Source organism: Calypte anna, chromosome 26 (genome assembly GCF_003957555.1).
Source record: "Calypte anna isolate BGI_N300 chromosome 26, bCalAnn1_v1.p, whole genome shotgun sequence".
Lineage (NCBI taxonomy): Eukaryota > Metazoa > Chordata > Aves > Apodiformes > Trochilidae > Calypte > Calypte anna.
Genome location: NC_044271.1, coordinates 3,899,187 through 3,913,978, shown reverse-complemented (window position 1 = coordinate 3,913,978; position 14,792 = coordinate 3,899,187). Strand labels below are relative to the sequence as shown.

The 14,792-nt window shown below is 53.7% G+C and overlaps 1 protein-coding gene across 1 annotated transcript; it reads left to right on the top strand.

The window, feature by feature from the left end:
• The first annotated feature begins 4,476 nt into the window (after positions 1-4,476).
• Positions 4,477-14,205, top strand: LAD1 (ladinin 1). Its single transcript, XM_008499514.2, has 10 exons — positions 4,477-4,551; positions 7,665-7,805; positions 8,679-9,153; positions 9,571-9,714; positions 10,325-10,374; positions 10,818-10,890; positions 11,257-11,388; positions 12,107-12,196; positions 13,237-13,311; positions 13,653-14,205. Exons 1-10 carry the CDS (start codon positions 4,514-4,516, stop codon positions 13,656-13,658), a joined length of 1,224 nt encoding a protein of 407 aa, XP_008497736.2. The 5' UTR covers positions 4,477-4,513; the 3' UTR covers positions 13,659-14,205.
• Positions 14,206-14,792: the final 587 nt, after the last annotated feature.

The following is a 14,792-nucleotide window of genomic DNA, read 5'->3' as shown; positions in this document are numbered from 1 at the left end:
CTATGGGTGACTTTGTGTGGCCCACAGGGGAGAGAAGAACTCAGCCCCAAAGCTCTGCAAGTTCTGCCTCTCCATCCTGTGCTGTGAAGCCACTCAGCCACCATGTCCTGCTTTCACCCTTATCTGGTGGAGACCCACAGGAGAACAGTTTTCTGGGTTTCAGTTTTATTAGAAACACACAACTCCCCCATCTCTTTCTAGAGATTGAATCTTGAAGGGAAAATGCAGCTGTCTGCTCCAAGCTCTCCTGGCAGGACTGGGGGACTGGGAGCCAAGGCTTTTCCTCCACCTCTGCTCTGGAGCTGCTTCTGTGGCTCTGGGACAGCTGAGTCCTGTTCCCCCCCTGGAAAAAGGCTGAGCCTTTGATCCCAAGATGCCCCCAGAGACCCTTTCACCAGGTCACCTCTGCTGTCCCACTGCTGCTTCCTGCCCAGATGACAGTCATCTCAATGTCTTTTGTCTGAATTAGAAGGGAACTCTGCTACTGTGCCTTTGCAATGAAAATTTGGGCTGAATGGGGGACTTGCAAGGCTCTTCTGGGGAAGAGAAGCTGATGCTGGGACAGTTGAAGAAATTGTGTTTATTTGCACCAGAACTCCATGAGCCAGCCCTGGCTGCTTGAGCTGAGCAGAACCTTGTCCCTGGCAGCCTCCAGGTTGCTCCGCTGGAGCCAGGAGTCCCCAAAGCAAAGCAAAGCAAAGCACAGAACTGCCAGCTTGAACCTGCAGAAATGGCAGATTAAATTGGACAGTAGAAAAAGGTATTAATCAACCCAATGATTTTCTATTGGAAAGGCTTTCAATGAGGGAGATGCAAAGGGTCTGAGGTGGCTTTTCAAAAATATCCCTTCCTAGTTGGTTGTCAAAGGGTCCCATCCTTTCCTAGGATGCTCTGTGACCTCCTTGCCAATGAGCTGTGTCTGGAGACACCTGAACTGTTCCCAGAGAGTTCCCTGAGTGGATCTGCAGCTGCTGGCCTGGACCTGCAAAGGGAGGAAGGGAGGAGGGTGATGGTGTGGGAAGGGGTCAAGTTTATCCCATGGCCTCTGAAGACCCCTGGAGCTCCCCAGCCTGGGCAGGGGTGAAGGGGAGGCAGCAATTCCTCTGCTGGCAATGAGTACACATTCTATCCATGACCTGAAAAGTTTCTACTGAATCCCCTTTTGGGAAATGTCCACGGTTCTTCATCATGAGACCTGAGGCACAGCAGGAGATGGGATCCAATGAGAAGGAAAATCTGGAGAGGAGAATGGGAACCTGAAGGACACTGTAGCAGCAACAAGGTGGCATTCCTGAAATGGAATTTGCCTGAAACATTTCTTGTTTTTTAAAAAACAAATTAAATTATAAATGAAAAAGAGCCCTCTGCCAGCTGGTGGGAGGCAGTTTGGACATCACTTACTCCCTTCCAACACACTGGGGGTGGCTTTGTTCCCTTTCCATTTCAGAGCCAGCACACAGCAACCTCAGACACTTTCTGGCTCTCTTGGCACAGCAGAGGGGTCCCCGTGCCACCCATCTCCAGTGCAGCCTCACAGCTTCCCCAAAACTGAAGGAATTGGAGCTGGGGAAGGACCCAAGGCCACCCCACCCCTGCAGACAGGGATGAGCTGTGGAGCCCAGGGTGGCTGGGGGATCAGCACGAGTCAAAAAAAGGTGGAGGTGGAGGGTTCCCTTCTGGGCCCCAGGGTGAAGCTGAGGAATCCCTAATTACAGCCCAGTGTGGAAACTGGAAGTTCTCCACTGCCCTGGAGCCAAAGAAACAGGCTCTGCACAGGGATGAGACACAGGACACTGTTCCCAAGGGAAAAAAAAAACAAACCACCCTGCTGACACCAGTCTAGCTCCTTAGAGGGCATAAATTGGTGTCTTCTGCTGATCTGCATCAGATGCACATCTGGCCTCCCTGAGCTCCTCAGGCAGATGCAGGTTTGGGGCAGATCCCTTCTGGAAAATCCACCCCAGGGCAGAGCAGGTACCTGGAGAGAAGGGGGGGTTTAGGATGCAGCTCTCCTCCCATGGCTGTAGATCTGGGGCAGCAGATCTGAGCCTGGGGAGTGGGGCAGGGCTGGGTCAGTCTGGTTCCCCTGAGCATCCCTTCCCCATCTGGGCTTATGCCTGCTTAGTTTTGTCACCTTCAGCTTCATGGACCTGCAGCTGGGTCTGGACCTCGGTGATGACCTCAGGGTGGTAAAAACAGGTTTTGTAAAAACGTCTGGTCCCAGAAAGTGACTGGTGTTTGCTGAAGGCATCAGTGAGCTTATGGATAAGGGTGACCTGATGGACAAGTTCTGGATTTCCAGAAGCAAAGGCCTTCAGGTCAGAAAGAAATCCAGTGAGAGGTAAATAATGAATTAGAAGATAGGAAACTATGGTGAGCTAATAAACCCTACTGATAATTCTTGTGTGTTCAGCAGAGCAGAGGTGAAGGCTGATGGTGCTGATATTCAGAGGGGTCTTGCAGAACTTGTGGTTAAAATGGCAGGAGTTATTTGGGGGAGAATAAAGTGAATCAGAGAGAGAAAAATCCGACATGACTTTGTACATACAATGGGCTCTGAGCTGACTGGTGCCTATCTGGGAGTGATAGTTTGGGACCATGGTAAACACAAAAATACATGAGGAATGTCAGGGAAAATCTGGGCCAGGTGTTCTGTCTCAAACCAGGAGAAATCACTGCTTTGTGCTGCCAAAGAGCTCAGCAGGACCTCATCCAAGCTGAAGGAGAGGCAGGAGCTTTGCCAGCAGTGGGGAATAGACCTGGGGAACCCCCCCACAGAAAGGTTTTTTATGCTAGTAATTTTGCTGTGTTTGAAGGAAAGTGGGCAAATCCCTTGAGAAGAAGCTCAGTGAGGGGCCTGAAGTACAGACAAATGCACGTTCAGTTCAGAAGGTCTCTGAGCTGAAAATAAGGACCAGGGGCATGTGAGGGGTGAGTGCCACCAGGGCTCATCCTCTGCCTAATCCCCAGCTGCTAAACGCCTGTCTAGAATTTCTCTCCATCCTCATATTAGGTGGAATCACAAACTGTGAAGTTTTATATTCCTTCGCCACGTAGGTCCCAGCTGGGGGTGTTCTGTCACTGCACTCAATCTAATCCTTTTTAAAACCCTGGTAAGTCCTCTGCTCCAGTGATATCCTTTGGCAATGAGTTTTGCAAATAAAGTGCTCCCTGTGCATTAGTCAGGAAGGTTTATGTCTTTATAGTAGCTTGCTGATGCTGGGCTGCTATATATAGATTGTCAGCAATTAGCAGGATGCTTGCAAGGTTATTTAAGTAATTTTTTTTCTTTATGCCTCAACTTACTGAATTTTGTGTATGTATGAAAACACTTGAAAGTCAACTTGTGACTGCAAGAGGAAAGAAAAGCAGAGAAAGAGCCTTGTTTGGAGCAGATGGCTCATTTGACAGGGCTATCTTTAAGAAATGGGATTTTAATCAGGAACCTTTGATTAAAATAGTTTCTTTGATTGCTCAGGTCCCGGGCACACCCCTGTGGGCTGGAGGTATGTGTGGCAAGCCCAGCCCTATAACCAGTCCCTCGGGCTGGTGGAGAGATGGATCTTGCCAGGATCAGAGACTTAGTTAGTGCTCCAGGGGTCCCAGAGTTTTTCCACAGGCATCTGCTGCCCCCAGCACTGGGAGCACTGGGAACACTGGGGCCCTGGCAAAAAACCAGGCTTGGACCCAGCTCTGCATTGGGTGCTTGGTGAGACAGAGCTCACCATCACCTTCACATCTGCCCTTTGGAGGAGAGGGGCAGGGGGCTGGATGGGGGCTTGGGACCAGCTTAGGCACACAGCACCCTTGGGGACAAAGGCTTCAGCATCCAAAAATTGGATCCCCCACCCACCCCCCATCATCCACCCTCTCTGAGACTCCGTGAGTGATTTCCATTACAGCAAAACTCCTAACAGCAGGGAGCCCACGATGGCTCAACCCAAGACACCCAGAAACATCTGAAAGGAGCAGGGCACCCACCCCTGCTCTTTGGAAAGGGCTGGACTGCACCCAGGCGGAGGTGTTTTAATGACTGTTTTGGATCCCCGGGAGCCAACCTCCTCCCACCCAGCCCAAGGTAATTCACCTCCTCCGCCGGCGTTGGAGGATTGTTGACTGGTGGAGAGGTGGCTGGTAGAACAGGTTCTCCACAGGGAGTTGTCTCGGAAAGCCTGGGAGCCCTGGATGGATGAAGCCCGGAGCTGAGCTCTGGTCTCTGCTCCAGCTCTGGCCCAGCCGGCAGTTGTTGGTGTTTTTGTGGCACTCCTTTCGCCCGGCGCCGCTGGCAGCCAAATTACAGCTTTGCCTCTGTCAAGGTAGATAAGGAGCCATGTGATGCAGCGTGGTGCTGAGCGGGCTGCAGGCAGGGTAAAGGTGCTCAGGGAAATCAACCTTGCAGGGAGCTCTGCCCTCCTCGGGGAGAGGAGTCTCCGGGCAGTGCAGATCCAGAGCCTGCAGATCCTTGATGCTTGCGGAGGTTTTGGGGTCTCCGTGAAACTCGGGGAAAGCAGGAATGTCTTCCAGCAGAAGGAACTGGTCTGATCTCTCCAGGTAGGTGCTGTGGTTTAATGCTTAACCCTTTCCAGCAGCAGGAGGGAGGGGTGAGGGTGCTCTGCCAGCTCAGCAGCCCGGGCTGGAGGGTGCTGGGGAGGCTTGGGACAGGGACAGACACCACGGGGGCTGCTGCTGGCAGAGGGGCTGCAGTGCTTGGCACTGCTGGAGGTTCTTCTGGCTGAACAAGTTCAGGGGTTTTTCTGCTGGAAGGTGAGCACTGCAGAGGAAACCTGGCTCTGGAACCACAGCCTTGCCCCATGTTGGCTTGGAGCAACCTGGGCTGGTGGGAGATGTCCCTGTCCTCACAGGGATTTTTAACTGGATGATCTGTAAGGTCCCTTCCAACCCAAACCATTCCTTGATTCTGTGATTCTGTATTTTTGAACTGGTTTGCCTTTCATTGGGTGGGTCTGACTGGGCTGTGTCTCCAGCCTTACCCTGGTGCTGGCTGTGAGGTTCTTCCACTCTCCCCATACAGTCCCTGGGTGTGGGTTCTGGGTCCATCCTGTGCAGGCTGAGCACCCATCCAGTGCTGAGCAAGCACTGATTCATTGGCAGTCTCTGGAGGATCCCCACAGCCCCGGGTGTTGGTCCTTCCTAAAAAGTGATCTGGCTCTGATGGGAGGCAGGGAAGGTGAGGCTTCTGGGCATCATAGGGTGAGTCAGGGGCTCACCCAATGCCTGGCTGATGTGTGGATGTTGGCATTGCCATCTGACACAGCCATGATCCACAAAATGGAGCAGAAACCCTACTTTTAGTGGATATGATGGCTCCAAGACTTAACTGTAAATAACTTTGGGTAAGACTGTATCCTGGGCTGCATCACCAGCACCATGCCCAGCAGGCTGAGGGAGGGGATTTTCTACTTTGCATCAATACCCACAGAGAGTGTTGGAACTAGATGATCTTTAAGGTCCCTTCAAACCCAAACCAGCCTGGGATTTTCTGAGACACCTCCCATGGACAACCCAGAAGTGGGAATGGAATGGGACCATGCTGCTGAGTGCTTCTGTGGCCTGAATTCATCATCCATGGGATGGATCCAGAGGGCATCCCGACCCCATCCAGATCCAGGTCCTGTGCTCCAAGCCTGAACACAAGCCCTGTGGGGTCCTGCTCCTGGATTGTTTCACAACCCAAGGAGGCTGCTTCTGCACTCTCATTAGATGAGGCAGTGGTCACTGAAACAGCAGAAATGTCAGAACCTCAGCACTAATGATTAACAGGGCAGGAAAGGACAAGGCAGGGGGACACTCGCCAATTTTTAGTCATCTCTTTGAGGCTGAAAAGGGTGAGATGGTGAAAAACAAACTCTGCTTTGAAAAGAGGAGGGAAAGATTGGCAAAGCAAATCCCCAGCCTAATGGGTGGATTACTCAAGTAAAAACAACGAGAAGCTGCATGTTGGCAGTGCCAGGTTACGTGCTGCCTCCGAGGGAGCCAAGCAAATTCAAGGCAGGAAAATCTCATTTTCATTTTGAAGGAGCCCGTGCCTGCAAAAACAAGAACTGACTGGCTCTGACGTGGGGCTGAGCAGAGCTGTCACTGAGTGAGGGACAAACGTGCTGGGCAGAGGCAGCTCCGTGCGTGTCCACACACAGGTCTCAGCCCTGCTGGGTGGGAATGTGTGTGTCCAGGGAAAGCTGTGCTGGGAATCCCCCCCTGCCCTGCAAACAGAACCCAAACTGCAGCCTGAGGCAGCTCCCCCAGTGCTGAGATTCCCTGCTCAGAACCATAGAGGTGTGAGCAGCTCCAAGGAGCTGGAGGGGGCTGGGGATGCTTCCAGGGGCAGGGCCCAGGCATCCACAGCTTTCCATAGATTTCCATAGTTATCCACAGCCTTCCCCAGCCCCATTTCTCCCCATAATCAGCATGGCAGCAGGCATCACCCCCCCAGCATCCCCATTTGCTATTAGGGTATGAAGGCTCCTGTGGGGTGTGGGGTAGGGGCAGGTCACCCCTGGCATTGCCCTGTCCCCAAGCAGGCTCTGGGCTCTCTCCATCCCCCCTTTGCTCTCCGTTCTGCTCTGCTGACCCCCTGTGCTCCACCATCTGCCTCCAGCAGGAAGAACAGAAGCCACAAGGAGCTGTGGGGGGTAATGTGGTTTAATTTATCACCCAGCTCTCATTACACAGTAACTCACAAACCACACTACCACTCACTCACCATGCTGCTGGCCATGCCTCAGGTGGGGCTGCTCTGACTTTCCCGTCCTTCAGAGCCAAACTCAAAGGAAACCCCAAGTCTGGAGGCAGCTGGGGGACTGCAAGGATCAGGTGTAGGGAGGGCTCTGCCCTGTGAGTGTTCACAGCTGAGGACCAGTGAACACTGGGGTGAAAATCTCAATCCAGCCAACAAAAATATTTTATAACAGAGTTCATGCACTGGCAGAGAGGGGGGGACAGGATTTCCTCTTCCTCCTGAGAGAGGAAGGGGAAGTTGGGGTTTTCCAAAAAACCTCTCAGTTAGGGTGGCATTTTATGCAGACGTTTATACATTCAGTTTGTGCAAAATAAAATCCTTAAAGATGGTTCTTTAAAGAGGGTTGGTTACAAACCTTGTCTTTTTGGTACAATCTGTGATGATAATTCCCAGTCCCAGCCACACGTAGGGAGTGAGAGGATCTCCTGCCCTCTGTGTTTCCAGCCAGACCTTGTCAGCTGGTGCCTCCAGCTGCCTTTTTGCTCAATAAAAATTCAAATGCCATCACCACAACTTGCACTGGGGCCAAAATCTTCTGCCACCAGTGGTTACCCTTCCAGTTCATGCAGCTGAGATCAGGGACCCGGTCTTGCTAAGTTATAGGTTGAATATCCTTTCTTGGGAATGTTTGCTAATTTAGGGATTCCTTTGAAACAAGTGCTCCCTCCAACAGAAGGAATTGGGAGTTGTAATGTCAAGTGTTTCTGTTGGGAAATGCCTGCACCACCTGGGTGGAGCAAGAATCCTCTGTGCCACCTGATTCACATTGGCATCTGCAGTAGCTGGAGAAGGCAACCAACATCCACCAGCCCCTTGGTCCTTGCCCTAAGGTGTTCCAGTCTGCTTCTTTGTCTAGAATCAGGGCTGGACACAGCCTTGCCATGTCCCTGTGTTTCATCCCAAACAGCCTGGCCAGGCAGAGGACCCTTGAGGATGAAGAGGAGCAGCAACGCGAGCGCCGGAGAAGGCATCGGAACCTCCTGTCCTCCACAGCAAGGGATGAGGAACCTCCCAGCCCTGTGAAGGACACAAATCCAGCTTCCAGCAGGTGTGTGAGGTCTTGTTGAGTCCGTCCTACTCATGGTGCTGATGGCTCACAGGCTGCTGCTTTGCTTTGCTCAGCCCTGAGCCAAAGCTGCTGCAGCTGGTGGGATTCTTCTGGGTGAGTGGGCTGAGCTGTGGGAAGGGCTGGGCTCCAAGGGGAGAAGGAGGAGTAGAAGAAGAGGGAAATACCCCTGGTGTATTCTCTGTATCCTCTGTCTTAACATGCCCTATGGCACAGGGAGCCAGTGTGCCAGGGTGAGGGTGGGTGCTGAAGGGGAGCTCAGGTGGGTGCTGGCCATGTTCTGGTGGGGTCTCGAGCAGGAAAGAGCAGCCAGGCCCCTCTGAACCTTGCAGGGCAGGGGAGCTGAGTGTGCAGCACTTGGCTGGCTGTCCTCTTGCCCCTCTGAACCTTGCAGGGATGTTGTGTGACCTGTGCTGAAGTGGGCAGGAGAATCAAGGGCTTCCCATAGGTTCTCCCAAAGTTCCCTGCTGCAGAGAGCTGGGATTTGGAGGCACCCTGAGCTCAGCTGCCTTTACACAACTGATCCTGGAAATGTCCAGGACTTGGTGGGTGCTGATGTCCTGGGATGAAGCTGTGGAAATTCTTAATCCCTGCCACAGAAACCCAAGAACAACTAAACAAACAAGCAAACAAACAAAACCAGGAGGGAAAACCAACTTTTAATCCAAACTTGTCCTCAGTGATCCTGGCTGGAGTGATGGGGATGAGTGGTTACAAGTCCTGGTCTGCAGGGATGACCCCAGGATGCTGGTGGGATTTTTATGCTCCCCCAGAGCCTTTCACCTGGGTTAAGCTCCCCTGCAGATCTCAGGGTGCTGGTGCTGAGCTCTGCCCCCATTTTGTCTCCATCTCCAGACCTCAACCTGTGGTGAAGTCGGGGTTCCCAGAGAACAAGGAAGAACATAAGGTCTCAGAGGTGCTGAAGACACAAGAAGGGAGAAGGACAAGGTCCCCAATGTCCATCTCAGAGAAGCTGAGGCAGAAGGAGCAGCAGGAGCTGGGGGTGGGGAGGAGCCGTGTGCGTGTGGAGCAGGAGAAGATCCAGGCTGGAGAGAGGGATCAGGATGGGACCAAAGGCAGAAGAGACCAACCAGGAGATCAGAACCCGGTGCAGAAGACAGTGGTGAGGGGATGGCTCCAGGACAAAGAGGGACAAAGTGTGGGGACACGTCAGAAGGAGCAGCAGAAGGAGGAGGGGGAGCAGCAGCCGAGGGCATCGCCAGAGCTCGGGGGCTGCCGCATCCGGGAGGTGAAGATCTTGACCAGGCAGGGAAGCTGCAGCATGGAGGAGAAAACATCCTCAGTGGTGACCCTGGCTTTGGACCCCCAGGTGAGCAGGAATGGACCAGGCACCAACCCTCGGGGTGCAAGGTCCTCGGTGTTGGGAGGACAACAGAGAGAGGGAAAGCCCAAAAGTCCCAGGAGGGCAATGGGACCCATGGGCTTTTGGGGGAGGGTTTTCTGAGAGCTGCAGACCATGAGGTGGTGGACAGGGTCCCATCACCACCACCTGTCCCTCCCTTCCATGTGTGATTTTAATCACCTTCTCCAGCAAACCTCCACTGATTGCCGTTGTGGTTTCTCTGAAGTGGTGTTCAGGGCTTTGCATATCCAAGTGAGGTCTGGAGGATCTCATCCATCTCAGCCTCCTGCCTCCACACCAGTTCCCACCCTGCAGACCCTACTCCCTGTGCCTTCTCTGCAGGGGTGCATCAGACATCTGCTTTTTTTTTTTTTTTTGTCTCAGAAACCATCCAGGAGTCCCTCCAAGGAGGTAACTCAGCTGTCTCCCACCCCAGAGGAATCTGCAGAAAAGTCAGATACTTTCCCAACTCCTGTCACCTACAGCAGCTCCATCAGACGAACCAGCCCCAGAACTGTCTCCTTCAGGGTAAGAGATAAAGCAAATAGGAGAAAGACCCTCATTTAGATAGTGGAGGGTGAGGGGAAGGATGGGTTTGCTTTGGTCTCTAGGTTATTTTGGCAGAACCTGTTCCCAAACATGTGCTCAGACTCTACCCTTGGTTTGGGCACTGCAGCTCTGCTTCAGGCTTTCCTCTATTTTCCTTCTCTGGAAAATTGTCCACAGATTTTCCAAGGAGTCAAAGGAATGGCCATGCACCCTCCAGCATTTCTTGTCTTCTCCGAGAGCACAGGATAAGAATAAAATCCAATCTCTTTCTTGTCCTTTGTTACAATCCTGAGAATATCTTCAATTCCGCCCCCTAAAAAAAAAAATAAATCTGTGGAATAAAGTACTTGGAGAAGCTGGGAAAGGCAGGAGCTGTTGAGGTCCTTGCTGAGATCTGGGCTGACTGGTTGGGCTGGACTTTCATGGGAACAAAACCTTTAGCACCACAAGTGGTCCTTAGTCTGGAGAGCTCTGAGCTCTGCTGTGAGTGAAAATGGCACTTGCTGGAAAGCTTGGAGCTGAATCTGAGTGAGTTTCTCCTTCAATAACCAAAGATGGCTCCAGTATCTCCTCTCCTTGTGTCTTCCAGGTGATCTCAAGAAAACAGAAAGAAGAAAGCCAAAGCCCTCTCACTAGGAGGTCAGCATTTCTCTTCATGTTACTTTGGCCTTTCTATCACCCTTTGGGCTCCAAGGGATAGAAGGAGGTGACAGGACCTGGTACCAGATCTTGGGTGCCCTGGCACAGGTCTGGTGAACTTGGCAGTTTCATACTTGGCAGTTTAGTCAGGGTAAACTGAGGAACTCACAGCTATTTTTCAGTGGTCAGTATGGCCCTAGTAAGGTGGAGATACCCAGGGATCTTGGTCACCAGCAGGGAATGAGCTGCTGTGCTCCACTTGGAAGACAGATACAGGAGGAGTGGACAGGATCTCCTGCCCTGTGGAGTCACCCAGCACCACGGGCTGAGTCCAAGGAGATGCTGAGGGTGCTGCCTTTGGGTGTTGGAACTAATGATTAATGTCCCTTCCAACCCAATCTGTTCTGTGATTCCATGTGTTCAACTTCCCTTTTCTCCACCAGTGTGAGCCTGAGGATCCCCGGGAGCAGCACAACCATTGGGGAGAAGCTGGAGAAGTACAACTCAGCTGTGCAGGTAGAGGCACAACAGGACTGGAGGGAGGGGAAGGATGTGTGGGGATGGATGGGCTGGAGCTGAGAGGGGAAGGGAGAGAGGGGCTGAGCTGCACCAAACACCCAGTGCTGGTGGGGCTGAAGGAGACATTCCCAGGCAGAAGAAGGGATGGGGCTCGGGCTTTTAGGAGCAGGGAGAAGACCTTGGAGAGGGTCACAGGGATGCTGCATGGATCTGCTGGGAGGAGCCATGGGGCAATCCATCAGCTGGGGATGGGCAGGAAAGGAACCAACCCCAGCAGGGTGGAGATGTCAGCCAGAACCAGGACTTGGCTTTTACTGCTTGGGGTGCAGCATGGCACTGGCTGATGCCCCTTTATCCTCCCAGCGCTCAGAGGTGGTGAGATCCTCCCTGGCTGTTCAGAAGAGCCTCTTGCTCTCCTCCGAGGGGGTGGCCAGCAAGCGCAACTTCTTTGAGACCAGTGCTCCCACTAAGGCTGAACCAGTGGCTGTCAAGAAGGTAAGGGCAGCAGTTGGCCTGAATGAGGACCTTCCAGCAGGGTCCTGTGCCACGGCAGGCACCAGGTTTTTGGACAAATCTTCTGCTAAATCCAATCAGGAGGTTTTAGGTTTAGACACAACTCTTCCCAGGGGGCTGAGGGGAGAACTTCTGAGCCAGGGGGGGTCGGGCTCTGCTCCCAAGGAACAAGGGATGGGACAAGAGGAACTTTTGGCACACCTCAAGTTGTGCCAGGGGAGGTTTAGGTTGGAGCTGGGGAAGAATTTCTGCCTGGAAAGGGTTGTCAGGGCCTGGCCCAGGCTGCCCAGGGCAGGGCTGGAGTCCCCATCATCCCTGGAGGGGTTTCAGAGCCCTGGGGATGTGGGGATGAGGGACATGGGGTGGGGGTTGGCCTGGACAGTGCTGGGGGAAGGGTTGGACTGGATGATCTGAGAAGTCTTTTCCAATACAAATGATTCCATGATACCAAGGCAGAGCCCAGCAGGCTGCAGGTTGTTGGGAGTTTGGGCAGGGCTGGGCTTGGACCAACCACATCGAAACTGCTCTCTGGTGGGGTGTGGGTTTGTGGCACTGAGCTGGGATGGAGCCAAGGTGTGGGCTGGGGCTCTTCCTGCTGCAGTTTTGCTCAGTCTCCCCATGCCCCGGGGATTATCCTGGGTTATGTTCCTGAAGTGGGAGAGCTGGTGCTGTAACCTTGGTGTCCCCCTCTGTGCCACAGGACAACCTGAAGCTCTCGGGCTCCGTGACATCCCGCATTAACCTCTGGATCAGCCGAGGCCAGGAGCCTGCCAAGGAAGAGAAGAGCAAGGTACCAGCTGGTGCTGACTCCTCAGGCTGGATCCTGGTGGGACATGTCCCCACCTCTGCGGTAGTGGTGTTTGAAGGGTTGATGAACCTTTGGCTGAACTGATTAAAGGGTCTGAGAGGAGTTTAGGCAGGGCTGGGTGCTGCAGAGCCTGCGATGTTTGGGCTATACCTAATGCTGTGCCAGGATCCTAATCCCAAAGTGCCTGAGGCAGCTGCTACCAGCTCTTGGTGGGGTGAGGAGGGAGCAGGAGCCAGCTGGGTGCATGTCCCAGGGGATGTGCAGGGGGATCTGACCCTGACACCAGTGACAGAAATCACCCTTGCACGATCCCATCTCTGGGTTCTGCAGGGGTTAGAGAACTGTGAGCACTGAGAGCTCCTGCTCCTTGTGGTGTCTGGAGCAATCTGCAACCCTGAGTCCACCCCAGCCCCCAGAGCAGGGATCAAAGGACAGCTCAGGGACTTGGGGGTCAGCACTTTACCACCACGGCTGCACCAGGACGTGGGTGCAAGGCAGATGGACTGGAAACCCTTTGTCCTCAGGAAACTGTCCCCTGCTTGGACAGGAGAGGTTCAGCAGGTCCTGGGGGTGTCCCTGATAACAGCACCAAGGAGCTTTGTCCCTGCTGGTGGCAGAGTCTCTGAGGGCCACCTGGGTGCAGGACCAGGAGAGGCAGCTCCAGCCCAGCCCCAGACAAGCCCAGGCACCCCCAGCACTGAGCTGCAGAATTAACACTGCCCAAACGTGTCTGTCCCAGGAGGCTGAGCTGGCTCCATGGCTGCCAGGAAAAGGTTTGCTCCCGGGGTCACTCGTGGGTAAAGCTTGTAGCTCCTTTTGCTGTTTTGTCTCTTCTGCCACCCCTCTCTGTGGGCTGGAGCTGCACTTGGGTCTGAAGGTCTCCCAGGTGCAAGATCTCAAAGCTGAGCACTTTTATCTGCAGCATTTGCACCTCAAGGTTTGGCTGAAGTCAGACCAAGGCACCACTGCAGATGGTGCATGGGGAAAACTTCTGGTGAGATTTATGACTTTCCTGTTTGCAGGACATCAGGAAGATAAACAGCCTGCCAAAACGTGATGTCTGGGTAAAGCAGCCAAGAGACACCCCTGGAGACAAGGTAGATGTGGAGCTGCTTGGAAAACTGCATCCTCTGAGCTGGAGGCAGAGCTGGGACCTCCCTGGGGTGCATCACCCCCCGTGGGACAGATGGGGGGAGGGAGTCACGGGGGACACCCAGGACCCCATGGCCTGGGGGAATCAGCATGAGGGGACAGCTGGAGGCAGCTGGAAGGGAGAGAAGGGTCTGTAGTGCCAGGGGAAGGGGAGTGGCATGTGGGGTGGGATTTAGGAGATGCCTGACTGCCCCGTGCCCTGTTTGGGATAAGGATGGTTCCAGCAGTTTCTTTGGGGTTTTGCAGCCTCAGGCCCAGCCTCACTCTTTTTCACTTTCTTTTCCAGTTGTAATATTATCAAATGAACTGGGAAAAAAACGTTTTGCTCTGGAGATCAAAGCCCAGCCCTACCCAACCATCCAGCAGCCACCACCATGAGAGGACCCTGTGCTGTGTGTAGGTTCACCCCAAGGTTGCTGGGGATCTCTTTGTGAGATGTGAAGGAAGAAAGCTGGAAGATTATCCCTGTCCTGACCACCTCTTGTGCCCTTGAAGCAGTGACCCCCTTCACTTAGTGATATGGGAAGGGGGGGTTGGCCACGGCCCTGGTTTTGGGGTGAAATGAAGCCGAATGCCCTGTGCTGGGCCCCTTCTGCAAAGCCCATTTCCTTCTTCCCCTTCCTCTCAAATCTTTGCCCTTGGCTGTGCAGACCCCTGGTCCCACACCCCTGGGATGCTGAGCCCAATCAGCAAGGCCACAGGGTGCTCTGTCCAGGTCAGGGTGCCCTGGGCAGTCCATAAAACAATGCTCAAATCCTGGTGTTGGGGATGTTCAATGGGCTTGGGCTGTACCTTGAGCAACCACTGGGGTGTCCAAATTTGGTGTGGGACTCTACTGCTGCCCCTGGGTCTGGGTCTTTCTTATTGGGCTTTGGAAAGGACTTGGTTATCTCTGTGCATTTTCTTTTTCCTAATAAAAGTTGCTCTTTCTAAGATGCTCCTGGTCACCTGCTCCTGGGCTGGGACTGGGACCAATTCCCTTTCTTTCTTCTGGCAAGAGGAGAAAAAAGGAAAAATGTGTCCTGGGAGGGTAGAAGCAGCCCGAGATTCTTCCTTTCTCATAGCAATGTCTTGGGCCCGGTGCAGCAATGGAGAGAGCCCAGGTGGGGGCTGTTGGGGGGGCTCTGGTGCCCCCTGGGGCAGTGCTGCCTTATCAGTGTCCCCAGCCCTAGAAAGTGACAGCTGCCTGGCTTGTGTCAGCCCCTCAGGCACTCGTGTATCTCAGTCCGGAGGGTTTAAAATAGCAAATCTCTGAGGCCACACAATAGCTTGGGCTTATATGGGCTCCTGGGGGGGAAAGGGGGAGCAGCGGAGGGGCCGGGGCTGAAATAGCAGCTCACAAGTGCTGCATTCCTCCCTGGGCGCCGGGCACATTCCTGCCGGCACTGCCCGCCCCGGGGTGGGCGCTGGAGCCCCCTTAAAGCCT